The 27,867-nt window shown below is 49.1% G+C and overlaps 2 protein-coding genes across 2 annotated transcripts; one reads left to right on the top strand and one right to left on the bottom strand.

The window, feature by feature from the left end:
- Window positions 1-12,088: 12,088 nt before the first annotated feature.
- On the bottom strand, window positions 12,089-15,742 carry DEFB124 (defensin beta 124; the record flags this gene model as incomplete). Its single annotated transcript, XM_080716537.1, has 2 exons — window positions 12,089-12,246; window positions 15,685-15,742. The coding sequence occupies 2 exons, from the start codon at window positions 15,740-15,742 to the stop codon at window positions 12,089-12,091; spliced, it is 216 nt and encodes a 71-aa protein (XP_080572663.1).
- A 4,513-nt stretch (window positions 15,743-20,255) lies between these two features.
- On the top strand, window positions 20,256-27,600 carry REM1 (RRAD and GEM like GTPase 1; the record flags this gene model as incomplete). The annotated part of the gene is made up of 4 exons (XM_080716774.1): window positions 20,256-20,595; window positions 21,690-21,772; window positions 25,458-25,659; window positions 27,329-27,600. 4 exons carry the CDS (start codon window positions 20,256-20,258, stop codon window positions 27,598-27,600), a joined length of 897 nt encoding a protein of 298 aa, XP_080572900.1.
- Window positions 27,601-27,867: the final 267 nt, after the last annotated feature.

Here is a 27,867-nt window from a genome sequence, read left to right as displayed (position 1 = left end):
GAGGCCTCTTTGCGCCAAAGGATGGGCAACCAAGCGGTCAACACTCTTCTTCCCAGGGAGGAGAATGTTGGCTCCTCTCCCGTGGAAAGCGGATCCGTGCTCAGGCAGAAGGCGCGCTGTGGAGAAGTGGGCCTTCTTGGTGGGTCCTGGGGAGGGAGACCGCCTGCCCATCTCTTCATGAAGCACCACGAATCTGCCGGCAAGATCGTGAGGCCTTCGGGGCCCTATCACACTAAACGTCCCCTTTTTATGATAAATATGTTTCAGCATCACCTTTCAGGCCTTAAATAAGACTCATAAATAAGGAAACCATTTGCTCACATAATATCAAGAAAAGTCAAGTGATAAAATTTTTGAAAGTCAAGTGATGAATATTATGAAAGAGAAATAAACAATTTTATAACATGTGTGTGTGAGAGAGACTGAGGATGGAACCCGGGGGCATTTTACCTCCAAGCTATACTCCCAGCCCTGTTTTATTTTTTATTTGGAAACAAGTTTTTACTAAATTGCTGAGGGGCTTGCTAACTTGCTGAGGCTGGCCTTGAACCAGTGATCCTCATGTCTCAGCCTCCCAGGTAACAGGATTATGGATACAAACCACCACACCCAGCATAACATGTATTTTGATGTGTAAACACATTAAAACATAACAAAATAGATCTTGTACCTATATAAACAATAGAAAATTGTAATCCCAGCATTTGGGAGGCTGAGACCACCTCAGCTACTTAGTGAGGCCCTTTGCAACTCAGTGAGACTCTGTTTCAAAATAAAGAATTAAAAACAGGGATGAGGGTATAGCTCAGACATAGAATGTCCCTGGGTTCCATCCCCAGTACTGAGAGAAATAAAGAAATAAAGAAATAAATAAAGAAAGAAGAGAGAGAGAGAGAGAGAGAGAGAGAGAGAGAGAGAGAGAGAGAGAGAGAGAGAGGATGCAGATCCAGAATCATTTACTCTAGAAGCAGCTCCGATCCTGCCCATCGTGTTGCTGTTCGTGTCCTGACTCCAGAATTATGAAAAGCCAGGATGAACTTCTAGCTCAAACAAAGTGAAATCACCCTTAATTTCCACTCCAGGAAAATCCAGCAGGTTAAGAAAGCAGTTTTAATTCTGGGCTCAGAAAATTATAAATGGATTTCTCACCTATAAATCTGGGAAACAAGCCAATAATTCCTTTTCTAGAACAACAACACATATTGCATATTTCCTGTCACCCTGGTCCCCAGCCCATTAGATGCCAGAAGGGAACTGACCATCAAAAGTGTCAGGCCTGTGGCGCACACCTGTAATTCTAGTACTTGGGAGGCTGAGACAGGAGGACCGCAGGTTCAAGATCAGCCTCAGCAAGCAGTGAGGCCCTTCACAACTAGCAAGGCCCTACTTCAAAATAAAAAATAAAATAAATTGGGCTGAGGCTGTAGCTCAGAGGTAGAATGTCTCTGTGGTCAATCCCCAGTAACACACACACACACACACACACACACACACACACACACACACACACAGTTTCTAGCATATTCCCCAAATAATCCCTAGAGGGCAGTATCGCCCCTAGAGACTCTGGTCTTACCTTTAATGGCAGGGCTGCAAGTTAATCTCTTAGTGAGAGAACGGAGCTGCATCATAAGCACAGATAATTTACCCAAATTTGACTATATGTACTCGGGAGAAAAAAGAAATATTGGAAAAACAATACTTTTCAAGAAATTTCTTTCTTCATTTTGGTGCAAGAGAGTAAACCCAGGGGCATTCTAACCTCTGAGCTACACCTCAAGCCCCTTTTTTATTTTTTATTTTTATTTATTTTGAAATAGGGCTTCACTGAGTTGCTGAAGGTCTTGCTAAACCTGCGATCCTCCTGTCTCAGCTCCCAGGTGCTGGGGTTACGAGCATGCGCCACCACACCTGGCCTCTTTATTCTGGCCTTTTTATTCTGAAACAGGTTCTCACTCATCTACTGTGCTTCTAGCTAAATTGCTGAGGCTGGCCTCAAACCTGAGTCCCTCCTGTCTCATTCTCCCAAGACTGTGATTACAGGCATATCACACCACTACTTTTTTACTATTTATTTTTGGCACTGGGGATTGAACCCAGAGGCATTCTACCTTTCAGCTACACCCCTAGCCCTATTTTATTTTTTATTTTGAAACAAGATCTCACTAAAATGCTGAGGGCCTCACTAAGGCTAAGGCTGGCCACGAACACGCAATCCTCCTGTCTCAGCCTCCCAAGTACTGGGATTACAAGTGTATGCCACCATGCCTGGAGCTTCATTCTTTTTAAATCAACTTAATTTTGCATTTCTGAAACATAGTATAAAAATAGGATCATTCAGTATGCACTCTTTGGTGTCTGACTTTCATTTAACATAATGTTTCTGGGATTAATTCAGATTACACATATTCATAAATTATTGATGTTTACTGAGTAGTATTCTATTTTATTAATAGAATTTAATTAATCCATTCACCTGTTGAACATTTGTATTGTTTCCATTTATGGAATATTATTAATAAAGCTGCTGCAAACATTGGTAGAGAAGTCATTATATAGACATATGTAATTTTGTAGGGAGGGTATACTGGGAACTGAACCAAGAGACATCCTACCTCTGAGCTACACCCTCAGCCTTTTTTAATTTTTTGCTTTGAAACAGAGTCTCATCAGGTTGCTGAGTCTCTCTACGTTAATGAGGCTGCCCCTGTGGCCTGTCCCCAATGACGGGTTGCCATCTTCCCTAGCCTCTCAGATACTGAGATTATAGGTATGCACCAGCATGCCCGGCTTCTGTGTAATTTTAAAAGCAATTCTAAGATTGTTTTCCAAAGTGGTCATTTAAGCCGGGCGTGGTGGCGCACACTTGATCCCAGCATTCGGGAGGCTGAGATCGGAGGATCGCAGTTCTCAGACAGTCTCAGCTACTTAGTGAGGCCCTCCGCAACTCAGTGAGACCCGGTTTCGAAATAAAAAATAGAGAGCAGGGGGTGTAGCCCCTGTATTCCATCCCCAGATCCTAAAAAAAAGTGGTCTTTTATGTCCCATTCCCATCAGCAACATCCTAGCATCCTACTTGTTCCAGACCCTCACCAACCTCGCTACGATCTTTTCTATATTATCACTCCTGTGAGTGGGCATGATATAGCATTGTGATTTTAATGTTCATTTCTCTGATTATTAATGATACTGAACATCTTTTCATGAATTTATTGACCACTTACATACTGGGTTTTTTTTGTAAAATGTTTGTTTAAATATTTGCACTTGCTGGACATGGTGGCACACACCTGTCATCCCAGTACTTGGGAGGTTAAGATGGGAAGACCAGGTTCAAAGCCAGCCTCAGCAACTTGGCAAAGGCCTTCAGCAGCTTAGTGAGGTCCTGTCTCAAACAATAAAGTGGGCCTGGGGGTGTAGCTGAGAGATAGAATGTACCTGGCTTCAACCCCTCGTAGCACAAAAAATAAATATATTTGCACTCTATTATTGAATTGTCTTTTTCTTATTGATTTGTAATGTGTGTGTTTGTGTTTGTGTGAGTGTGTGTGTATGTGTGTGTGTGTGTGTGTGTGAGAGAGAGAGAGAGAGAGAGAGAGAGAGAGAGAGAGAGAGAGGATATGTTTTCCACATAAATTTTTTTTTTTTTTTTTTTGGTGGTGGTACTGGGGAAACCCTTCTACCTCCAGGCTACACTCCCAGACCTAATATGTGTGTGTATGTATGTATGTATGTATGTATGTATATATATATATATATATATATATATATATATATATATATATATATACATACACACACTTTTTTTTTTTTTTTGAAACAGGGTGTCCTAAGCCAGCAAGGCTGGCTTCGAACCTGCGCGATCCTCCTGCCTCCGCGTCCCAAGCGCGGGGATTACAAGCGTGAGCCACCACGCCCGGCCACATAGATGTTTGGAAAACCTATATGTCTTCTGTTGCCTCTGTATTTTGCAAACATGAACAGTGACTGTCACATGAGCTGCGGGTTCCCTCCGTGAGCCAGCGCCGGAGCGCACAGATGGGAACTGCCTCTTTCCTGGCAGGGAGAGTGCCTGGCAGTGAAGGCCAGCACTGTGTCACTCCACTGCAGAAGGGTATTGAGTTTTCACAAAAATGGTCCCTAAATACAGCTTGACACTTTCTTAAGTGTGTCACCAGAGAAACGTGACGTGTCCGATGGGGGGAAACTCGCTGTGTATGCCAGTCTCTAAGAAGGCACCTTGCTCGTAGGTCCCAAGAGTCACTTGAGCATATGTGACTGCTTCCTGGCTCTCAGGTGTACACCTTAGCCCAAGCGTAACCCTCAAATTCTGCTGAACATTCTGCAACAAGAAATCCAGAGAGGTTCGGCCCGGTCCTATCCTGAGCCCCACAGCATCCACTGTGATAAGTTCCTCCTTCTTGTCCTTCCTTGAATAGAAATGTACCCACACTGATCAGAATGAGATACTCCTTGAGTAGAAGAACCGCTGTGCCAGGCATGACGGAGCATGCTTGTAGTACTTGGGAGGCTGAGACAGGAGGATTGCAGGTTCACGGGCAGCCTCAGCTACTTGGTGAGGCCCTCCACAACGTAGTAAGACCATAAAATAAAATAGAGCTGAGGGTATAGCTCAGAGGTAGAACATGCATGGGTTCAAGCCCCAGTACCACACACACACACACACACACACACACACACACACACACACATCCCTGATGCTTGTGAAAACGCCTTAAAAATAAAGACATGGCCAGGCATGGTGGTGCACGCTTGTAATCCCCACGCTTGGGCACGTGGGAGGTGGAGACAGGAGGATCACGCAGGTTCGAAGCCAGCCTAGCTGGCTTAATAGACCCTGTTTCCAAATAAAAAATATAAAATAGGTCTGGAAGTGTAGCCCAAGACATGTAAGCTGGGCGTAGTGACGCACGCTTGTAATCCCTGCACTTAGGAGGCTGAGACAGGAGGATCGCACAGGTTCGAAGCCAGCCTCAGCTACTTAGTGAGGCTCTCAGCAACTTAGTGAGACCCTGTTTCCAAATAAAATATAAAATAGGTCTGGGAGTGTAGCCCAGAGATAGAAAGCCCCTGGGTTCCACCCCCAATACCACCAAAAATAAAAAAAAAAAGACATGTAAGGAGAGATGCTAATGGGCCATGAAAGACTGGTGACTGTCCTGAGGCTGAGGTATACCTTCTTATTTTCCCTCAATGTGTATTAAATATACTACTCAAGTTATAAAATTTGGAAGTTTTGTTTTATACTGGAAGTAGAACCCAGGGCATTCTAACTTCAAGCTACACCCCTAGCCATATTTTAAAAAAAGAAAAAAACAGGGTCACACTAGGTTGCAGAGGCCTTCGCTAAATTGCTGAGGCTGGTCATGAACCTGCAATCCCCCTGTCTCAGCCACCCAAGTACAGAAATTACAGGCACGCAACACTGTACCCTGATTAATTGGAAGCTTTTTTTTTTTTTTTTTTTTTTTTCCAGTACTGGGGATGGAACCCAGGGACATTCTACCTCCAGGCCCTATTTTTTCTTTTGTGTGTGTTGCAGGGCACTGGAAATTGAACCCAAAGGCATTTTACCTCCAAGCTAAACTCCCAGCCTGATTTTATTTCTTATTTGGAAACAGGGTCTCACTAAGTTGAGGAGGGCCTTGCTAAATTGTTGAGGCTGGCTTCAACCATGCAATCCTCCTGTTTCAGCCTCCCAAGTACTGGTATTACAAGTGTGCACCACCATGCCCAGTTATTTAGAAGTTTTTTTTCTTTTTCTTTTTCAGTACTGGGGATTGAACCCAGGGGCATTCTACCTCCAAGCTACACCCCAGCCCAAGTTTTTATTCTATATTTTGAAACAAGATCTCACTAAGTTGCAGAGGGCCTCACTAAGTAGCCAAGGCTGTCTGTGAACCTATGATCCTCCTGTCTCAGCCTCCTCCCAAGTACTGGAATTACAAGTGTACACCACCATGCCTAGCTCTAATTGGAAGCTTTTAAAGAAATTTCAGGAGGCATTTTAATATTAAAAATCTTTATTTTTAGAAATACACATATATGGACATTTTTATAATACATTGATAAGTAAAAATAGGATTAAAATATCTACAGTTTGATTACATTTTAACGACATATTTTATATATTATTTTATTTATGACTATATACAGTGAAGATACTCATTATTTTAGTTTTCTTATTTGTACTTCTTGATTCTCTATGTTTTTCAAATGAGTATGTATTACTTTTATGATTTAAAAAGATGTTATTTTAAATGTACAAATGGGAGTAACTCTGGAAAGCAAAATGGAGTGCCGGTGGACGGGAGTAGAGTCCCAGCTCCACACTTATTAGAGGTTTGACCTAGGAAATCCACTTCACTAAGCCCTGGTAGACTTGTAGAAAAGCAGAGATACTAATCTGAAATGACTGTGAAAATGAAGTGGGCTGATGTAAGTAAATCAATTGGTACTTATTAAGGATAACTGATACTGTTATCTCAGCCATTCAGTGACTCTTTGAATACAGTCTGTGCTTTGGAAAGTACTTCTAAGTGCCTATTCTGAGCAAAAGTCCCTTCTCTAGTATCCCCATCCACCCAGCTCACCTTGCCCAGCTCCACTGTTAGGGAGCATCCCCTGCACACAGGCCTGTCCCACTAATGTGAGGCTACGATTCCACCTCAGACAGAGCCCTGGCTTAACATTTAAGGATTTAAGTGCAAGTCTTAGCTCTGCTCCTTCAAAGCTGAATGGCCTTGGACAAATCCCTCTTCTTCTCTGAGCTGGTAAGCCCCGTCAGTTTCATTTTGAGAAACCTTCCACAAAAAATCGCCTTATGTCTTTGGCTTGTTGGATGTGTCCTCATTACTTAGGAGGCTGGTTACAGGCTTCTGAGCAAGTGTCAGGTTTAAGTTTCAAAAAATTATCTAGTTTGTTTTGGCTTCAGTCCATGGAAGGTCAATGGCTGTCTCTGACATGACACTCTGAGAGAAATACAGCCTCCTTTCTGAAACATTCCTGCGCAAAACACGAGCTGACTTCAGTCACAAGGAAATATCGAAATCAAAATCAAATTGAAGGACAGTATACGAAATAATTGCCCTAGACTCTTTACAAATGCCAGTGTTAGGGAAGCAGGAGGGATGACTGCACACTAAAGGAGACCAAAGAAACGTGACAACTGAATGCAGCTCGTGACCAGGGGTCTTCTTCATTGGCCTAGCTGGTGACATCTGAGGCAGTCCTGAAGTAGACAATTGAGTCTCATCAGTGTTTAATGGCCTGGTTATATAATCATATTGTAATATGATTACATAAGAAAGTCCCTATTTTTTAGTAAAAATCCACTGAAATATTTAGGTATAAGGGGCATCATGAGCCAGGTGTAGTGGCACACACTTGTACCTGGGAGGCTGAGACAGGAGGATCACAGGTTCACAGCCAGCCTCAGCTACTGAATGAGGCCCTCCACAACTTAGTGAGATCCTATTTCAAAATAAAGAATAAAAAATAGGGCTGGGAGTGTAGCTTGGAGATATATATATATATATATATATATATATATATACACACACACACACACACACACACACACACACACACACACACACACATCTATATGTGTACATTTGTAGAAAATGGAGTGAATAGAATAGACTATGGGAATTCTTTGTACTATTCTTTTTTTTTTTTTTTTTTTTTGCGGTACTGGGGATGGAACCCAGGGGCATTCTACCTCTGAGCTACACTACCACCCCAATTTTTTATTCTTTATTTTTAAGTAGGGTCTCTGTGAGTTGCAAAGGGCCTCACTAAGTAGTAGCTGAGGTTGTCTGCAAACCGTGATCCTCCTGTCTCAGCCTACAACTTTTCCATAAGAAAGTGAAATTATGTAGAGAAGAAAATGAGGCCAGGCAATTGCCTTTCACTCAATAGCCAGGACAGCAATGGTGGCAGCTTTTGTTTACCCAGCACCTACAAGTGCCAGCTCTCTCACCCCACAGCCGCCTGGTGTCTGTCTGCTGTGCAGAGAAGGAACCACATTCAGACTCTAGAGGTGACTTGCCTAGCTCCCAGGGCCTGTGATGGGCAGCACAGCTGGGGTGTGAACTCGAGCCTGTCTGACTCTGCAGTCCTGGAAGTCATCATCTTCACTGCAGGAAGTCACAAGCCACATCTTTGGGGGGAGGGTACAGAACTGCATTGCATTCTGTCCAGTCTGAACGTTGGTTCAATCCAATAAGAACATTCTCTTGGTGTGTGTGTGTGTGTGTGTGTGTGTGTGTGTGTGTGTGTGTGTTTTACTGGGGATTGAACCCTGGGGCATTCTACCTCTGAGCTACATTCCCAGCCCTATTTTATGCTTTTGTTTTTGAAACAGTTTGAAACTGGAATTACAAGCGTATGCCACCACATGCAGCTTCTTGGGACTTCTTGATTTCAGAGAGGTTTGTTCTCTGTGGTGGGATTTCTCAATCTTTCAGATTCTTCCTCTCCTCCCTCTGCTCCTCCACTGTGGCTGGAGGAGAGTAAGAAGACTGATGGAAGCCGGGCGTGGTGGCACACGCTTGTAATCCCAGTACTTAGGAGGCTGAGACAGGAGGATTGCTCAGGTTCAAAGCCAGCCTCAGCTACTGAGTGAGGCTGTCTGCAACTTTGAGACCCTGTTCCAAAATAAGGAATAAAAAATAGTGCTAGGGAGCCAGGCGTGGTGGTGCACGTTTGTAATCCCAGCATTCGGGAGGCTGAGATAGGAGGACCATGGTTCATGGACAGCTTCAGCTGCTTAGTTGTGGGGAGCCATTAAGGCATTCCCCTAGATTAGTGTCTCTGACTCAGCTGACTGTCCTTCGCCCAGAGTCAACAAGGTTTGGGGTTATGGAAAGTCCAAAAAGGTCTAAAATCAGGTGGTGATGGCACAAGGGAATTGATTAATCTACCTGTAATGTATGTGCTTTGGATTGGTCTGTATTGTATTCTGGTGGTGATTGCACAAGAATGTTGATTGACCTGTAACTATGTATAAACACCTCTGGAAAAACAAACCCAGCATTGATGTCAGCGCAATAAAGATGAGATTGACCCAAAAGTAGGCGTTGGCCAGGAGCATCGGCACAATAGAGAATACTGACCCAGGCATAGGCGTCGACCAGTAGGAAATATTGACCCAGGAACAGGGGTCGGCCAGTAGAGATAGTAGGCTGGCAGCTTCCCCACGTTACAATTAAAAATTCTTCATCCTCACGCCTCTCTTCAGAACCCGTACTCTTGCTGGCTGGCTCTGGCACTTAGACCCTTTGCAACTCAGTGAGACCCTGTTTCAAAATAAAGAATAAAAAATAGGGCTGGGAGTATATCCCGGAAGTAGAATGCCCTGGGTTGCATCCCCAGCACCACACACACAAAAATAGTGCTGGGGTATAGCTTGGAGGTAGAATGCCCCTAGGTTTAATCTCCAGCACTACAAGAAGAAGGAGAAGGAGAAGAAGAAAGAAGAGGAGGAGGAGGAGAAGAAGAAGAACAACAACAACAACAACAACAAGAATGCTACTGGATGGATGGGTGCTAGCTGGCACCTGCTGAGTTCAGGCACCAGGTTTTCAGCTGTAGCAGGTTGCTAAGTGAACTGGTCTGGTCTTGGTCTCCCTGCTGTCTCCCCTCTCCCCTCTTCCATCTCCCCATCGTTGTCAACGTCGTTCTCCTCCTCCTCCTCCTCCTCCTCCTCCTCCTCCTCCTCCTCCTCCTCCTCTTCTTCCTCTTCTTCTTCTTCTTCTTCTTCTTCTTCTTCTTCTTCTTTCTCCTCTCTCTCTCTCTCTCTCTCTCTCTCTCTCTCTCTCTCTCTCTCTCTCTCTCTCTCTCTCTCATACTGGAGATTGAACCCAGTGGCATTCTATCTCTAAGCTACACCCCCAGTCTTTTCATTTTTTATATTGAAACAGGGTCTTACTATGTTGCTGAGGCTGACCTCCATCCTGTGATCCAACCTCCCAAGTGCTGGATTCCAGGCATGCCACCATACCCTACCTGGTGTCTCTGGAGTCCTCAAGGGCTAGCAGTAACACCAGGCCAATGTCACCTCATAGCAGCTCATGTGGCTGGCCCTGTGGACCTCTTGGGTCCTAATTTGTCTTCTTTCTAGACCTCTACTCCCACCTTGACCCCACCACAGGGGCCCTAAAACAGTTCACTAGCTCTCAGTCCCCTGCTGACTGCCCAGGAACTGAGGGAGGCAGGGAAGCAGCGCCCATACCTGGGCGGCACACTTAGTGGTTAAAATGGCCCAGCACTTCCTCCCTGTCCCCAAGCCTCCACTCCAGCTGCCTCTGGCATGTCCACAGGTCCTTCTTAGACCAGACACTAAAGGTGGTCTCCAACACTGTTGCTGCTAGGCTGTCAGCACCCTACTTGGTCACCTATTTCAAATCATGTCCCTGCTTCTTTCTTAGCCTGAGCACGAAGGGTCCACTCTCTGCCCTGTGCTTGGGTGGGGCCAGGGCACCCAGAGGAGCTCTCTTACCTGAGAGTCTCAAAGGACAGTAGACAACAGCCCCTGGGCCCTGGAGTTCCCTCAGTGTGCCCACCACTCCTGTCCCTTTCTGTGTTCAAACCCAGGGAGAAGATAGGCAGAGACTGAGAGGCAGCCCTCCTTTACCCTCGCCCTAGGTTCCTTCAGAGCCTGGAAAAGCAGAATCCCTTCCCTTCCGATCTCTTTTACATCGGGATCAGCATGAGACACAGTTCTGGCCTATCAGATATAAGCAGAAGTCAGCTAAGGGGGTCTAGAAAAGGCACCGGCTTTCCTGAAGAAGCAGATGTGGCAGCTCAGACCCAGCCTTCGCCCTTTCTCCTCCTGCTCTAACATGGGCCTGACATGTGAAGTCCTGGTGGCCACACTGTGACTCAAGACTCCAGAAATGCTTATCCTGACACAGGTCACAAAAATGTCCAGAATTTTCGGGGGAACCTGGGACTGGGGATGGAGCCCAAGGCCTTGTGCCTGCTAGGCAGAGCACCCCCGCTGAGTGACACCCACAGCTCCCCAGACTTCGTGTACAGAAGGGGAAAGCTCCTGCAGGTTGCGTTTCCTGGTTTTCCAGCCAAACGCAATCCTAATGGATTCAGTGTAAACTGTCTGTCTGTCTGTCTGCCTCTGGCTCCCGTTCCTGTCCTATCCCTGACTCCCATCCCACAGGTCCTTGGGGCCTGCAGGAGGTATTTTCCTCTGTCACCTCCTCCTGCTTAGATGAAAACTGCTTCTATAAAATTCTTATGGTCCCACCCAACTGCAAGGTCTCTTGAAGTGATGAAGAGGGAGTTGAGAAACATGGAAACCCTTCTTCCTGCAGCAAGGCGGCCTTACAAGATGACACACCGTCGCATTCTGAGTGCCAGAGCTCATTGTTGACTTGATTATTATTAACTCTGACTGTTACCAACTCATCTTTGACTCTTATTATTTCCAATGATCATCCTCCCTTGATTTTTGCTTTCTTTTATTTCTAATATATATATATATATATATATATATATATATATATATATATATTTTTTTTTTTTTTTTTTTTTTTTTTTTTTTTTGGTGCTGGGACTGAACCCAGGGAAATTCTATTTCTGAGCTACACCTCCAGTCCTTTTTATTCTGAAACAGGATGTCACTAGGTAGCTGAGTCTTACTAAATTGTTGAGGCTGAATTTCCTGTCTCAGCCTCCCACGTACTGGGATTATCAATGTGCGCCACCACGCCTGGCTGGTTTTTGCATTCTTTCTGTAAAGTCCTACTCTCCTGATATAATCACAGCCATTTTATGGATGAGGAGATCGAGGAGGCTTGTGGAGGTTAAGTAATTTTTCTGGAGTTGGACGCAGAGAAAGTGACATGAGCAGGGCCAGAAGCATTCACAGTGGGCACTAACACCCACTCCCCCGGGCACCTTACCTCCCTCCACCGACCATCCCTCCCACACCCAGGAATCTGCCCCCTCCCCTGCGGGGAGTGGAGCCCAGGCAAGCAAACAGGACAAAGAGAAAGCTGGCAGCATGTGCTTTATTTGAGGGGAAGGGTGCCAGTCCCAGAAATGGCTACTGCTCCTTAAACTTTGGCACCAACGGCTCTTTGAGGGAGTAGGGGACACAGCACAGGGTGGCATCCTGGCACAGGTGTATGTAGGATTCTTGCCTCGTGCAGTAAGCTCGGCAGGCCCCTTGGCCATTCCAACACCGCTTGAATTCAGGTCTCCCTGTGCAGAGGAAAACCATGGATCATGAGCGGCCCACGGATCATAGGTTAGACAAGTGGTCACAGGTGAGGCCACACGTGAAGCCACACTGGGTTAGCTCTCTGATCATATGTTAGCCCACTAGTCAGAGATGAAAGCTATGGTTACAATTTAGGCTGTATGGCTAGAGGTGGAGCTCAGTGGTTGAGTGTCTGCCTAGCATATATGAGGCCCAAGGTTCACTCCCCAGCACGGAAAAAACAATTCGACTATAAATATCAGCCCTAGTTAGCGTACAGGTCACAGGTTAAACCACTGTTGCAAATTAGAGACTAATTTCTTTTACAGGTAAAAAGCACACAACAGGTACATCCTCAACACTTACCATAACAACACTGCATGGTTTATAACCCCTACTCTACAGGTTAATAAACTTACCCAAGGTCATACAACCATTAAAAAGCAGAACCAGGATTCTGCTTCAGAGTCTACACAAACTTCCCCTGACACATAGGGATGTGTTTAATATTAGGTTCTAACGGGAACATATTCAACCATGAGCCACAGAAAAAATAAGACTTTAAATAACAGGTCCTGTATGTCCTCCAAAGGTCTTTGGTTGTAACATGGGATCCAGCTTCTCCTTTGTTTATTCATTCAACAAACAGAGTACCGGAGGTGCCACAATACGATTAAGCCAGGCGTGGTCGCACACTCTTGTAATCTCAGCGCTTGGGAGGCTGAGACAGGAGGATCACAGGTTTGAGGCCAGCCTTGGCCTCTTAGTGAGGCTCTCAGCAACGTAGTGAGACCCTGTTTCCAAGTAAAATAGAAAATAGGTCTGGGAGTATAGCCCGGAGGTAGAAAAGCCCATGGGTTCTACCCCTAGTACCACAAAAAAATAAATAAACAGTATGATTACACACCTGTAGTCCCAGTACTTGGGAGGCTGAGACAGAAGGATTGCAAGCTTGAGACAGCCTCAGCAACTTAGCAAAATTCTCAGCAACCTAGTGAGACCCTGCTGCAAAATAAAAAATATAAAGGGCTGAGGGTATATATAGCTCAGAGGTAGAATGCCTCTGGGTTCAATCCCCAGTACCAAACAAAACTGAACACACAAAAATAAATAAATAAACAATATGGCCATGGCCGCCCAAAGAGCTGCCAGATGACAGGGAAGGCAGCTCACTGAGGAACAAACAGCTGGGTGCACGCACACAGGCTCATGACGCCAGCTACCGGGAGGCTGAGGCCGGGGGCGTGCAAGTGTGAGGTCAGCTGTGGGAATTGAGCAAGACCCTGTCAAGAAAAAAGGAAAGGCAGGCAGGCAGGCATTTTTAAAGTACTGAGGACATGGCTCAGTGGCAGGGCACTTGCCTAGCATGAGTAAAGCCCTGAGTTCAATTCCCAGTGACACACACACACACGCGCGCGCGCGCACACACGCGCGCGCACACACACACACACACACGCACATCAGGACAGCAGAGTTTGTGATAAGTGCCATGATAGACATGACGAGGTTTCTAGGGCAGAATTAGGGAAGAAGCCGGGACGTGAAGAAGGGCTAGCACTTAGGCTTCTCTGTCACACCAACATTTCTAGACGGTGGCCTCAGATACGCAGAAAGCAATATGGAAAACTCAGGCTGAGTGGGGAAAGGCGTCCCTGCATCTCCCTGGACTAAAGAGACCCCACATAATCCTCGACGGAGCTCTGCGCCTAGCCACAGGTTTACCAGCACTAACAACAAGCCCATGCTTCCATCTTGCCAAGTAGAGAATCTGAGAATGATACACCCCTGGCCTCAAAATTCCTAGATCCTAGGCAAAGGATCTTTAGGTGTGTCGCCGAGTGGTTGCCAGCGGTGTGGTAGAAACCAGCTCAGAGGCCCCCAGCCTTCCCACCGCAGTCCCAGCTCCAGCATCTCCCAGTGAGTGACCTCGGCCTGGGTTCTTTATCTGTGCTACTCTCTCTCTCAGAGGGATCCTTTTAGCACAGGGCCCGGCATAGAGTAAATCGAAGGTGAGATGATCAGAATGACGGCTCAGTGCTTGAAACAACCAAGGCCGGTCCTAGGTGAACACTCAACTTGCAGATAAAGAGAGGAAGGGACTTGCTCAAGACCACGTAGCAGCTAAGTGGTGGGGCTGCGACAAGAACAGAGCCCTCGCTCCTAGGACAGTGGTAGTTCCCATAAAAAGTGCCCATTGCGCCATCACATCTGCACTCCCAAGCCCCCAAGACCAGAGCTGTTATTTTGCACTGGATGACCCACCTGTCCCCGCCTGATGACTTGGCCTTGGCCTCCCACACTGCGCTCCCTGGTCCAGCTGCATCGGCCTCCTAACACCACTCTCATCCTCTTGTCTCAAGGCCTCAGTCCTCACTGTATCCACCATCTGGAATGACCGCCCCTTGTGTCCTTACTGGATTCAGAACTCTGCTCAAACCTACCTTACACAAAATGAGAAGGCCATTGGGGGATACTTTCAAATTATTCGCTGTGGAGGAGGCAGCAGCCAATGAAACCACATTGGCTCAGTCTCATAAGGCTTCTGGATGGGTGATGGACACTTAGGACTTCTTTATATTACTTTTTGTTTCTGTTTGAATTTTTGTAAAAATAAGATTTTTAAGAGACATGCATCAGCTGGGCATGGTAGAGCACACTTGTAATCCCAGTACTTGGGAGACTGAGACAGGAGGATCACAGGTTCGAGGCCAGCCTCAGCTACTTTTAGTGAGGCCCTCCGCAACTTAGTGAAACCCTGTTTCCAAATAAAGAATAAGAAATAGGGGTGGGAATGTAGCTCAGATGTAGAATGCCCCTGGATTCAACCCCTGGTCCTTTCCAAAAATAAATCAAAACAATAGAATAAGGCTGGGGATATAGCTCAGAAGCAGAATGCTACTGGGTTCAATCCCCAGCACCACACACACACACACACACACACACACACACACACACACACCATTATTTTATTCCCTATTTTTGTACAAGTTTACATTTTTCCATATTAAAAACACTTTTAAAGAAAAAAACTACCTTCTGCCAGGCATGGTGGCACACAGTTGCAATCCCAGTACTTGAGAGACTGAGACAGAAGGATCCCAGCTCTTGGCCAGCCTCAGCTACTTAATGAAAACCTCTGCAACTAAGTGAGACCATATTTCAAAATAGGGTTGGGGGTATGTAGCCCAGGGATAGAATGCCTCTGGGTTCCATCCCCAGACCCGCAAAAAAAAACAAAAACCAAAAACCTCAGCAATCATAACAGGGCCTGACCCACACTTTTTGGAATGAACGCTGGTTGAGCATGGTCCATTGTAGATTTGAGGACACTGAGGTACAGGCTGATTTAGCAATAAGTGGTGGGTCCAGAGCCTTGGATGCTGACCTAGGCCCCTCTGTCCCCCGGAACCTGAGGACACACCTACAGGGAGGGGATTTACCTGGTGGCACAAGACCCAGGACCAAGAGAGCCACAGTGAGCAGCAGCGGCTGTGTCATGGCCACAGGGCTCCCGGGGTGGCTGCTGGGGAGACTCAGGAAGACAGGAACCCGCGGCTGAGCTGCGGCCTGCCACCCAGCCTTTATGGGGTTGCACATAGGGGCGGGCCCTGGCAGCAGCGGGGGTATGAGACCACGCGTCGGAGGCTGCTTGGAATATGAGCCAATTTTCTGAAGCAATGCCTGGGGGCAGAAACTGGACATCTTCCACGCCTGAGAGTAAGAAAGGCCTTGGCTTGAGAGCAAACAGGTTCGACCCCAGCATCTCCCTAAGAGGAATGAGGCTGTGAGCAAGCCTCCTCACCTCACGGAGACCAGGCTGCAATCTGTGAAATGTAACCAGCCTCGTTCGCAAAGCTAGTAAATGGAGGTCTCCTTTCCTAAAGTCTAGGCGATGGGACCAGAACCTCATGATTGTCCCATTCGGCCAATCATGCATTAGGCCTACTCTAAAAATGGGAGGTGGGCATGGTGGCACATGCTTGTAATCCCAGTACTTGTGAGGCTGGGACAGGAAGATCGCAAGTTCAAGGCCAGCTTCCGTAACTCTGCAGAGCCCTCCACAACTTAGTGAGACCCTGTTTCAAAATAAAAAATAAAATAGATCTGGTGGTGTAGCTCAGAGGTAGATCATCCCTAAGTTCAATTCCCGGTACCACAAAAATAAATAAATAAATAAATAAATAAATAAATAAGTAAACCTGCCTCATAGGCCGGGCGTGGTGGCGCACGCTTGTAATCCCCATGCTTGGGAGGCAGAGACAGGAGGATCGCGCAGGTTTGAAGTCAGCTGCACTGGCTTAGGAGACCCTGTTTCCAAATAAAAATATAAAAATAGGGCCGGGCGTGGTGGCGCACGCTTGTAATCCCCGCGCTTGGGAGGCGGAGACAGGAGGATCGCGCAGGTTCAAAGCCAGCCGCGCGCACTGGCTTAGGAGACCCTGCTTCCAAAATGAAAATGTAAAAATAGGTCTGGGAGTGTAGCCCGGAGGTAGAAGGGCTTCCAGGAACCCCAGTACCACCAAAAAAAATAAAAATAAAAATAAAAATAAAAAATAAAAATAGGTCTGGGAGTGTAGCCCGGAGGTAGAAGGGTTTCCAGGAATCCCAGTACCACCAATAAATAAATAAACAAGCAAAAAAACAAACAATAAACCTGACTCGTAGAGCAAAATAGCTAGCTAACTCATTGTGACATTAAAAGAAACAATGCGGTGATCCCCAAGGTGTAAGACCCAGAATAGCAATCACCTGGACCAGTCACCTGGACTTGCAAATCCCCCAGCCCTATCCCAACCAAAAGTTCTACTCAGTGGTAGTGCACACCTGGAATGCCAGGACTTAACAGGCTGAGCCAAAAGAATGGAAGGTTCAAGGCCAGCCTCAACAACTTAGTGAAACCCGGAGCAATTTAGTGAGCTCCTGTTTCAAAATAAAAAAGAAAAAGGGGTGGAGGTATACATCAGAGGTAGAAAGCCCCTGAATTCAATCCCCAGTACCGAAAGGATCACAGGTTCAAGGCCAGCCTCAGTAACTTAGCAAGACCCTTGCCAGTTTAGTGAGACCCTGTTTTGAAATAAAAAGGGCTTGAGGTAGGCAAAGCATGGTGGTGCATGCTTGTAATCCCAGTATTTGGGAGGCTGAGACAGGAGGATCACAGGTTCAAAGCCAGCCTCAGCAACTCAGTGAGGCTCTCAGTAACATAGCAAGCCCTTGTTTCCAAATAAAAATTAAAATAGGGCTGAGAGTGTATCTCAGAGGTAGAATGCCACTGGTTTCAATCTCCAATACCAAAGGGGGGGTGCTCAAAAGTAGAATACTCCTGGGTTCAGTCCCACGTACACACGTACATGCATACATACATACATACATACATATAAAAACCAAAAGTTCTAGCTGGCGTGTTGGCACACACCTATACTCTAGTACTTGGGAGGCTGAGACTGGAGGATCTAATTTCAAGGCCAGCCTCAGCTATGTAATGAGGCTCTCAGCAATTTAGTGAGACTCTGTTTCCAAATAAAAAATAAAATAGTGCTGGTAGTGTAGTTTGGAGGTAGAATGCCCCTGGGTTCAATCACCACTACTACAAAAACAAAACAAAAGGCTCTAAGGCGTGAGTCCTAGGAAGCTGCAGCTTAACAAGCCTTCCAGATACTTCTAATGCACCACCAAGGAAAGAAAACTACTGTGATAACATAGGACCGAGGAACAGAATGCACCTGGATCCTGGGGCTGCAAGGACGCTGGAGAGGACAGGAGCCAAAGCGCGGTGGCCTTCAAGGCCAACTTCAGGCTTCTGGATTGCAGACAACCAAGTTTTTTTTTTAGCAAGGGTGCAGCCTGTTCAGATTACAGTTTCAAATAAAGAAATTGAAACCCAAAGAGAGGAGTTGACTTGTCTAAGATCACACAAAGACTAAGTTGTAAAGCTGGGCCTGGCAGCCGAAATCACCTCACCAGGCACAGCCCATCTTGTGGGTGGGAAAAAGAGGCTCAGAGGGCGGTGCTCCGGAAGGAAGCCGGTCTAAAGGGCTCAGCATCTACCCAGGACCTGCAGAGACGGGATGGCTTCCACCAGAGGGACTGCCGTGGGAGTTGTTCCCAGCTGGGTACCGGAACCCCCTCAGCCATGACACCAGCTGCCACCCACAGGCACAGCCTGATCTGTGACACCCCCCCACACACACACACACATCCTCCAATTCCTCAAGAGTTAAAGGGAGGCGCCCATTCAGAGCTTGGATCCTGCCCCCATCCATAGACAGTGAAAATACCAGGGCCCCAAAGCCAGCCTCTCCCCTTCCAAGATCAGGGTCTCCTTCCCCAATATACCTGGGGAGTTCTGCTTTGGTTTTGCTTCGGTTCTGTTTTGTTTTTTTAAGCCATGAACTGTAATAGACAGGGGCGGAGGGCAGAAAGGCAGAAGACCCGGGCCCCAGGCCCAGGGAGGCCTCGTTGGTGAGTGAGTGGGCACCCAAAGAACCGCACCAACAGCAGATACTCAGAACTCCTCAGTGTCCCCAAGACACTCCCAAATAAATCACTTTGTTATTATTTAAAACACAGATTCCAGGGCTGAGGAAGAGCTCCGTTCCCCAGTGTCCCTCCCGCCAGATAAATAAAGAAATAAGCAAACAACCAAGCAAGGCGGGTGTTGGAGCACGCTTGTAATCCCAGCATTCGGGAGGCTGAGACAGGGGGATCGCGGTTCGCGGACAGCCTCGGCTACCTAATGAGGCCCTCTGCAACTCAGTGAGACCCTGTTTCAAAATAAAGAATAAAAAATAGGGCAGAGGGTGTAGCTCGGAGGTAGAATGCCCCTGGGCCCCATCCTCAGTACCGCAAAAAATAAATACAAAGTGCATGTTCCCGAACCCCTCTCCCAGTACAGCAGAGAGGGGCGCGCCCCAGGAATCTGGACATTTATCAAGCCCCCGGGTGGTTTTGGGGAAGGCTGAAGTCGACGAGCCCCATTCAAGGACGGATGTGAGGAAACCCGAATCCCCATCCCCCCCGGGTCTCCTACCCCCGCTGCCACCCCCACCTCGCGCTGGGCGGGGCGGCGGTCGCGCTCCTCCTCCGCGGGGCCGGGCGGGGGGGGGGGCTGCCCGGCCAGCGAAGGGCAGCCCAGCCCGAGCAGCGGAGGCGGCCGGACCCTCCCCGCGCCGAGGCCCAGCTCCGCGCGGCCCGCGCTCACTTGCCCAAGTTGGAGCGGAGTTCTCCGAGCGCCCGCCCCGGGTTCTGCGGCGCCGGCAAGGGCGCTCGAAACTGCGCCCGAGGTGGGTGACCTGGGGCCCAGGGGCCGGGGGCTCAACCAGGACCCCAGGCTGGGAAGCTCAGACCTGGACTCCCGCCCCGGGGCTCCCCTCCCGGCCCCACCAGGACCCTGGGGGTCACCAGCCTGGGCCGCGCCCTCCCGGGACTGCTGGAGGCCCCGGCGCCCGCGATGCTGAATTTTTCACGCAGGGGGCGGGTCAGACACACCGTTCCCTTGGCACCAGGCGCTCGGGTTACAGCGGAGGATCCCCGGACCCCGTCGCCCTCGCCGGGCACCACCCCACTCAGATAATGTGGCTCAGAAGTAGAGCCGCGGGGCCTCGACCCTCCTCTGCACCCCAACCCAGAACCTGTGGAAGAGACCAGGGGAGAAGGGGAGGAGGGGGCTGCCCAGATACCTTTACAAGGGTGTCATGTTCCACCCAGGAGGGGCAGGTGTGTGCCGCCTGGGCGGCCCAGGTAGCTGCCGCCCCTCTGCCCGGCTGTCTTGGAGACAAGGCCTCAGGGTAGGTGTGTTTTTGTGTGTTCAAGCCTTCCTGCTCACCCCTTTCAGCAGTCCCAGGTTAACTTGGGGTTGAGCCAGAAGACCCCCACCCCGAACGGAGGTGCTTCCTCCCATTCGAACAAGAGTGGACTCTGCAGGAGCCCTCTTTGCCCCAGAAAAGTGGCTCGAAGCAACTGGCTCACTGGCTGTCCCCTTCTCTTGGAAGGAAGGAAGCCCTCCCCACCAAGGATGACACTCAACACCCAGCAGGGAGCAAAGACGCCCCTGCGCCGGCGAGCCAGCACTCCACTGCCCCTGTCTTCCCGAGGCCGCCAGCCTGACCACCTGTGCGCAGCGCCCCCCACCCAGTGCCGGCGTCTCCCACTGAGCCAGTCCGCCTCCCTCAGCCCTCCTGCTCAGAGACTTTCACCTGCCCCAGATGGCTGGTCCTCTGAATCCAGTGACTCTGAAGGCTCGTGGGAGGCCCTCTACCGCGTGCTGCTGCTCGGAGATCCTGGCGTAGGGAAGACCAGCCTGGCCAGCCTCTTTGCAGGGAAGCAAGAGCGGGACCACCATGAGCAGCTGGGAGGTAGGGCCCCCGGGGTCGGGAGGTAGGATGGGCTGGGGTATGACCAAGGGAGGGAAGGCACAGGAAGAGTTGTTCAAGCCCTGCACTCTTCAGCCCTAAGGGGCATCGCTGAAACAGACTACAAAGTAAATGGCCTTGCCCTGCATGGAGGTCTAGGGGAGGGACTTTCCTTGAATAGAATGAAAATGTTACCAGTTCTTTGTGAATGAAGTGTATACTTTGTTTCCATGTCATAAGGGAGCAATTTGGAAAATTCTCAAGAAATGGTAGCTATCCATCCAGCTCAGAACCTTCCAGCCCCAAGTCCCCCTTACTGGGTCTCCCCAGGCCCACGGACACCCCCATGGCTGCTGTGGTTTTGCTGTCACTAAGACCCTTCCAAGTGGAGACTCCCAGAACCCCCAGTCTCGGGCCTGGGTTGCTTTAGTCCCAAGAACTGCAGCCAACTCACAGGATCAGGGCCCCAGGCTGACTGGATATGGGACAGAAGAGAAGAAACGCAGAGAGGCCCCTGCAGGGCTGGCTGACAGGACACAGGGACTGGGGATCGTGGTTAAGGCAGAGAGAGGGTGGCAACAGTCCAGCCGGGCTTTCCCCAGCCTTGGTGCTCGGAGTGGAGACTGGTATGACAGGTGCACAGACCTCCACCTGTGTGTTACAGATGGAGAGATGAAGGCCAGAGAGCGCAGAATGACCTGCCTGGAACATAACTAAGCCCAACTCTAACCCTACCCCCCAACGCTCAGTCAACCTAACCAACCTTCCCTGCACGCAGGTGTGCCAGGTACTCTGCTGGCAGCTGGGGAGACATGGGCTCCTTGTAGGGCTTCCCAACCTGCCAGGAAAGATGGACATCGAACGAGTGTGAAGCAGGCTAGAGGCCAGCACCAGCAAGACCTTGTTTCAAAAAAGGGCTGGGGTGTAGCTCAGAGGTAGAATGCCCCTTTTTGCCCAGGACCACAAAAAATTAAAAAGTGAGTGTGGTGAGCAGCCCCCAGAGGAAGTTGGGAGGCGATGTGGCCAGGAGGGGCTAGGGGGCCCGTGCCCTCCCCAGCCTGCCCTCCTCCCTCAGACCTGGTCTCCCTTGGTTGCAGAAGATGTGTATGAGAGGACCCTCACGGTGGATGGAGAGGACACCACACTGGTGGTCATGGACACCTGGGAGGCCGAGAAACTGGTAAGACCCTGCAAGCAGGATTTGGGGGAAGAGGTGTTGTACCTAATGCCAGATTCCTATTCTCTCCGGGATATATAAGGCAGACTGTGGGCAGGAGCCATCCTTAGCACCCCCCCCAAAAAAAAACCCAACAGCCTTTACGTAGTCTTCCCAAAGATAAAAGAACTACATAGCCCTGGCCGTTCCTCACGCCACTGATCCTGTCTGTCGGGGCTTCTCCCCTGCAGGCCCTCCTCACTATGACCACCCTCTCCCACCCTCCCCACCCACAGTGTGCAGAAGGAGGAATGCTGCATTTGGCACCAAAATGCCTAAGGTTGAACATTCCTTCTTTTTTTTTTTTTTTTTTTACTAGTTATGTATCTTTGTGCGATGACTAGTGAGTAGTGGTTTTCTTGTCTGGTAAATGGCTCAGTCATCTCCATTCTACTAATCAGCTGATTGTTTGTGTTGTTTGTTTTCAGTGCTGGGGATCAACCCAGGGCCTCTATCATGCTAAGCATACCCTCTACCGCTGAGCTATAGCTCCAACCTCATCATCAGCTGAATTTTTTTAATTTCTTATGCAATTCCACACAGGTGAGCTCAGTTTAGAGCATGAAGAAAGTGCTGAATGAGGTGGAGAACTGCATATTATAATTCTTAAAGCATATTATAATTACAACTTGGTAGCAATGAAAAAAGAAATCCAGTGCGTCTTCCCACTTCTTTGCAGAGCGGGAAGTGACAGCATACAGGCACACATCATGGTTACCATTTCCGCACCTCCTTCGGGGTTTTGTTTCTCGTGTTGTAGAGGTTTGAGAAATACACCTAGGCAAAAAGACGGATCCAAAAATCACCTGGGAGCCCCCTCTACTGGCAGGCCCCTCCCCTAACTCGCAGGGAGGCCCCGCCCTGAGTGGGGCCTGCCGGTAGCACCTGAGGGTGGCAGTGTTAGGTGACTGGCAAGAATGGCGACAGTTTGACTGATAGACCCAGAGAATGAGAGGAGGAGCTATGTGGCCAGTTCCTTTTAGCAAGCATAAAACGAAATTCAAGTCCAAATGAGCTCAGTAATGATCCTTATGATGGTAACTGACATTTCTGGAGCACCCTTTCCCACTGGGTACATAAGCACTGCATGGATACTGTGACATTCAGTCAGAACGAAACTGTACAGCGGGTCTTCTGACTCCCATTCTACTGATGAAGAAAATGAAGCTCAGGGAGGTTAATAATGTGTCCAAAGCTCTGAGAGAGCAAGGAGGATTCAAACCAGACCCACCTCCACAGCCTGCACTCTTACACACGAGGACTGCCCCTGCCCACGTCCCTGGGAGCACCAGCTCGGAGCCTTCAGCTCAGGTTCCACTTCTGCACTCATTGGCTCATCCAGAAGTCCTTGCTGGGTGTCTATCACAGGCCAGGACACTGGAGACGCGGTGGGGAACTGGGTAGTGTGCCCTGACCTCACAGGGCTTCCAGACTAGTGAGGGAAGGTCTGCTTTCCAGAGGCAGTTGAGAGTTCTGTGGGGCAGGGCCCACAAGTGGAGAGGAGCGATCGGGCTGGGAGTCCCTCGCCGGAGACCGGAGAGGACGGGTCCTGGACCAGAAGAGGAGACTGGAAGCCTGTGCCCATCTACAGTGTTTCCTTCAGAATGTTTTCTCCTCCTCTGTGCTCTTTGGTTGTCCTATCAGTAAAATGAGAAAATGGAGCCCGTTTCCCTGGTTAGTGAATGCAAGAAGTTCCCAGAGAGTGCCCAGCAATAGCAGCCTTATCCGACTAAGCATCTGTTCTCTCCATCCTGCCTGGAGGCTACTCTGATATGAGAGAGGCAGGGACAGGCCTGGGGAGCCGTGGCTCACCCAGTGGTCCTCTAGCATGCCTGAGGATCAGGGTCACCTGGAGAGTATTACAAAGCAAACTTTTAAGCCTCATGCAAGACTTAATGAATAGGAACTTCTAAAAGTGGGACTCTGGAGTGTGTGTGTGTGTGTGTGTGTGTGTGTGTGTGTGTGTGTTACAAGAGATTGAACACAGGGACAGTCTACCTTCAAGCTACACCCCCAGCCCTTCTTGTTTTTTTGTTTTGAAACAGGCCACACAAGATTGCTGAGAGTCTCACTATACTGCTGAGGCCGTCCTTGAACTTGGCACCCTCCCATCTCAGTCTTCCAAGTACTGGGATTATGGGCATGACCACTACTCCTGGATGGGACTCCAGAATCTATATTTTGAATTGTACTCCAATGGCTTCTTACCCACCAACCCATGTCCCAACTGGCTTTGGTGATCCTAACACACACACACAAAAATTACACAACAAATGAATGAATGGTCAAGACCCACCCTTGCATTCCACAGATGGGGAAACTGAGACACGTAAGAAGGAACCATCCAGAGTTCCGGAGTCAAAGTTGAGAACCAACATCTGTCTGACTCTACCCCAAGGTTATTTGGCCCTGGGAGTGATGGATATGGCTGTTGAGAACCTTCCCCTTTGACAATGACACTGATCATATAGCGGATGGTTTCCTATTTGTCTACTTTATTTGGTCATCAGAAAACATTTGTAGCTGGGTGTGGTGGCTCACACCTATAATTCTAATACTTGGGAAGATGAAACAGGAGGATCTCAGATTCAAAACAGCCTCAAGCCAGGCGTGGTGGCGCACGCTTGTAATCCCCTCGCTTGGGAGGCGGAGACAGGAGGATCTTGCTGGTTCGAAGCCAGCCTCGCTGGCTTAAGAGACCTTGTTTCCAGATTTTAAAAATATATAAAATAGGTCTGTCTGGGAGTGTAGCCCGGAGGTAGAAGAGTTTCCAGGAACCCCAGTACCACCAAATAAAAAAATAAAATAGGGCTGGGAGTATGGCTCAGAGGTAGAACCCTGGGTTCAATCCCCAGAACCACCAAAAATAAAAACAAAAATTTGGCTTCTACCTCCCTTGCAGCCAGTGCTTCTACCACACTCCACGTTGCCCACTCTAGGCCTTGGCTCTGATCACTCCCTTTGTCTGGAATCTCTTCCGCTCTGCTTGGTCTGCTAAACCTTCAGACTCGCTGGTCCTCTGGGAAGCCCTCCCACACCAGGAAGGCTAAATGGCTCCTCCAGTCACTGCTAAGTGCCTCTCCTGATGGTACTCAACCATGACGCATTTATGGCCTTGCTTCCACATCAGGAGCTTTTGGGGGGCAGGAACTGTCTCATTACTCATTTACATAGTTCTACCCAAATGATCCAGTCTCGGTATGTCCCTGTCAAACAGCCGCCATCCAGATAGAGTATCAAAATCACTCCAGTTCTTTCCTTTCCGTGGTCCAACAACTTGAAAAGATTCCCCCTCATCCTCCTCCTCCTCTTCCTCCTCTTGTACCAGGGAGTAAACTCAGGGGCAGGCAAGCCAGGCTGCTCCTCAGCAGGCAAGGGCACCCAGCACATCTCCTGTCTCCAGTGTCCAGCCTGCAGAGTAGTCAGTGGATGATAAAGAAGGGTGTACTGTCTGCCCGATTTTTCAAGCAGAGAAACTGAGGCGCTTAGGTCAATGGTTTCCCCATGGTTACATAGGAAATTAGGGCGGAATTTATCTCCCAAACCTGTCCAAAGTAGAACCTCAGCCCTCTCCCACCACCAGACCCGGCCAGCCCCCTCGGCCAGGGCCAGGTGCCCTCTGAGCACAGCCTGGGGTCCCTCCCCACAGGGTGACAGCCGCGGCCCGGGGTCCTGCCTGCAGGTGGGCAGCGCCTATGTCATTGTGTACTCCATCGCCGATCGGGGAAGCTTCGAGAGCGCCTCTGAGCTCCGCATTCAGCTGCGGCGCGCACATCGGGCAGACCACGTGCCCATCATCCTTGTGGGCAACAAGGCGGACCTGGCCCGCTGCCGCGAAGTCTCCGAGGAAGGTGAGCCCCAAACTCCTTTTCCTCTCAGCCCCACTGTGCCTCCTCGGTGGGGGAGAGTGCCCCACCTGCGCCGAGCCACCGTCCTGGGCCACCTTCCTGAGCCTGGAAGTGAGGAGCCACCCCTGCCTCCTCCCCACCCCCACACTAGACCTCAGGTCTGTCGGGGCCACCCGCCCCAATCCCACACCTCGCCCTCTGTGGCCACAGTCCCTTCGCCATCGGCATCTCCACTGCCAGAGTTTTCTAGGACCAGAGCTGCCCTTGTCACTTCTTCCCTTTAAGCCCCCCATTGGGGCCGGGCAAGGCTGAGTCAGGAGGATCGCAGGTTGTGGCCAGCCTCAGCAACTTGTGAGGCCCTCTGCAACTTAGTGAGACCCTCTTTCAAAATAAAGAATAAAAACTAGGGCAGGGGGTGTAGTTGGAGGTAGAATGCCTCTGGGTTCAACCCCCAGTACCTGGCCTTGAACCTGTGATCTTCCTGGCCTTGAACCTGTGATCTTCCTGTCTCACCTTCCCAAGTATAGGGATTAGAGACATGTGTCATCATGCCCAGCAGTAAAAGTTGTTTTTAGCCAGGTGTGGTGACGCACGCTTGTAATCCCAGCATTTGGGAGTCTGAGACCGGAGAATCGTGGTTAGCAGACAGCCTCAGCTACTTTGTGAGACCCTGTTTTAAAATAAAGAATAAAAATAAATAATTAGGGCTGGAGTGTAGTGCGGAGGTAGAATAACCCTGGGTTCCATCCCCAGTACAGCAAAAAATAAAAATAAAAAATCTGGCTGAAGGTGTAACTCAGAGGTAGAATGTCCCTGGGTTCAATCTCCAGTACTACCAAAAAAAATTACTTCTATTGTCCAGGGATAACACTGTAATCCCAGTACTTGGAAGGCTGAGACAGGAGAATCACAGGTTCACCTCCAGCCTCAGCAACTTAGCAGGCCCTCTGCAACCTAGTGAGACAGATCCAGTGCCTATCAGCTTTTTTTAAGGGCTAACATTTGAGAAATGAAAGAGACTATATTGACTTCAAAAATAAAGAAAATTTAAATTCAAATATCACTTTACTTATCTAAAAGAATTTTGGGGGGGGCTGGGGATTAAACCCAGGGGGCACCCTACATCTGAGGTGCACCCCTAGCCTTTTATTTTTTGTTGTTGCCGTTGTTTTTGAAAAAGGGTCTCGCCAGATTGATGACAGTCTCACTACTTGCTGACACTGTCTTTGAACCTGCCATTGTTCTGTCTCAGCCTCCCAAGTATTGAGATTACAGGCATGTACCATAAACACGCCGCCAGACCAAAACTTCTAAAATTACATATAAATTACATTTACAGTGAAATGGAGGATAGTTTAATGAATTTCACACTTCAGGTAAGGCCCATAAGAATCTTTAAATGCCCCTACTCTCAACCATTTTCCTACAAATAAGGAAAGTGGAGAACCAGAAAGGGGAAGTCAGTCCCCACAGAGTCATGAGCCAGAGAGGATTAGAACTCAGCTCCTGTCAAAGCCAGGTATGATTAATTCCTCTCAGAATCCCCCGCACCTGCACTAAATTCGGGCCCAGGAAAATGCGCTTCCTGTTGAGATCGTTCACACCTCTTCCTACCTTTGTCTCCGCCCTCCCGCTATGGCTCCGCCCTGCCCGTCTGGCCCCGCCCCCTCAGAGGGCCGCGCCTGCGCCGTGGTGTTCGACTGCAAGTTCATCGAGACGTCAGCCACGCTGCAGCACAACGTGGCCGAGCTCTTCGAGGGCGTGGTGCGCCAACTGCGTTTGCGGCACCGGGACAGCTCGGCGCAGGAGCCACCCGCTTCGCGGCCAAAGGCCAGCCTGGGCCAGCGTGCCCGTCGCTTGCTGGACCGCCTGACCTCCCGCAGCGCCCGTCAGCGGGCGCTCAAAGCCCGCTCCAAGTCCTGCCACAACCTGGCGGTGCTCTGAAGCCCGCCCTTCTGGCGGTGGAGGACATTGGGCTGCACTCTGGGCTCCGCCGGTGCCTCTGCGGGGCAAAGGCAGCCCCAGGGGCAGAGCTTCCAGGACCCCTCAGCCTCGGGGAAGGCAGTGGACGAACTCTGGGGTCAAAGCTTCAGCTGGGTACAGAAGAGAGATTTAGGGGGAGGTTTATTTTTTGGTTTTCGTGGTAGATGTCTTTTGTAAAAATCTTCCTTGTCTCCAAGGCTCCAGCCAACCCTCAGAATTCCCACAGTT

The sequence above is a fragment of the Muscardinus avellanarius genome, assembly GCF_963383645.1.
Source record: "Muscardinus avellanarius genome assembly, chromosome: 19".
Taxonomy (NCBI): domain Eukaryota; kingdom Metazoa; phylum Chordata; class Mammalia; order Rodentia; family Gliridae; genus Muscardinus; species Muscardinus avellanarius.
Note: the sequence above shows the minus strand (reverse complement) of the source record. Positions and strands in the feature narration are given on the sequence as shown.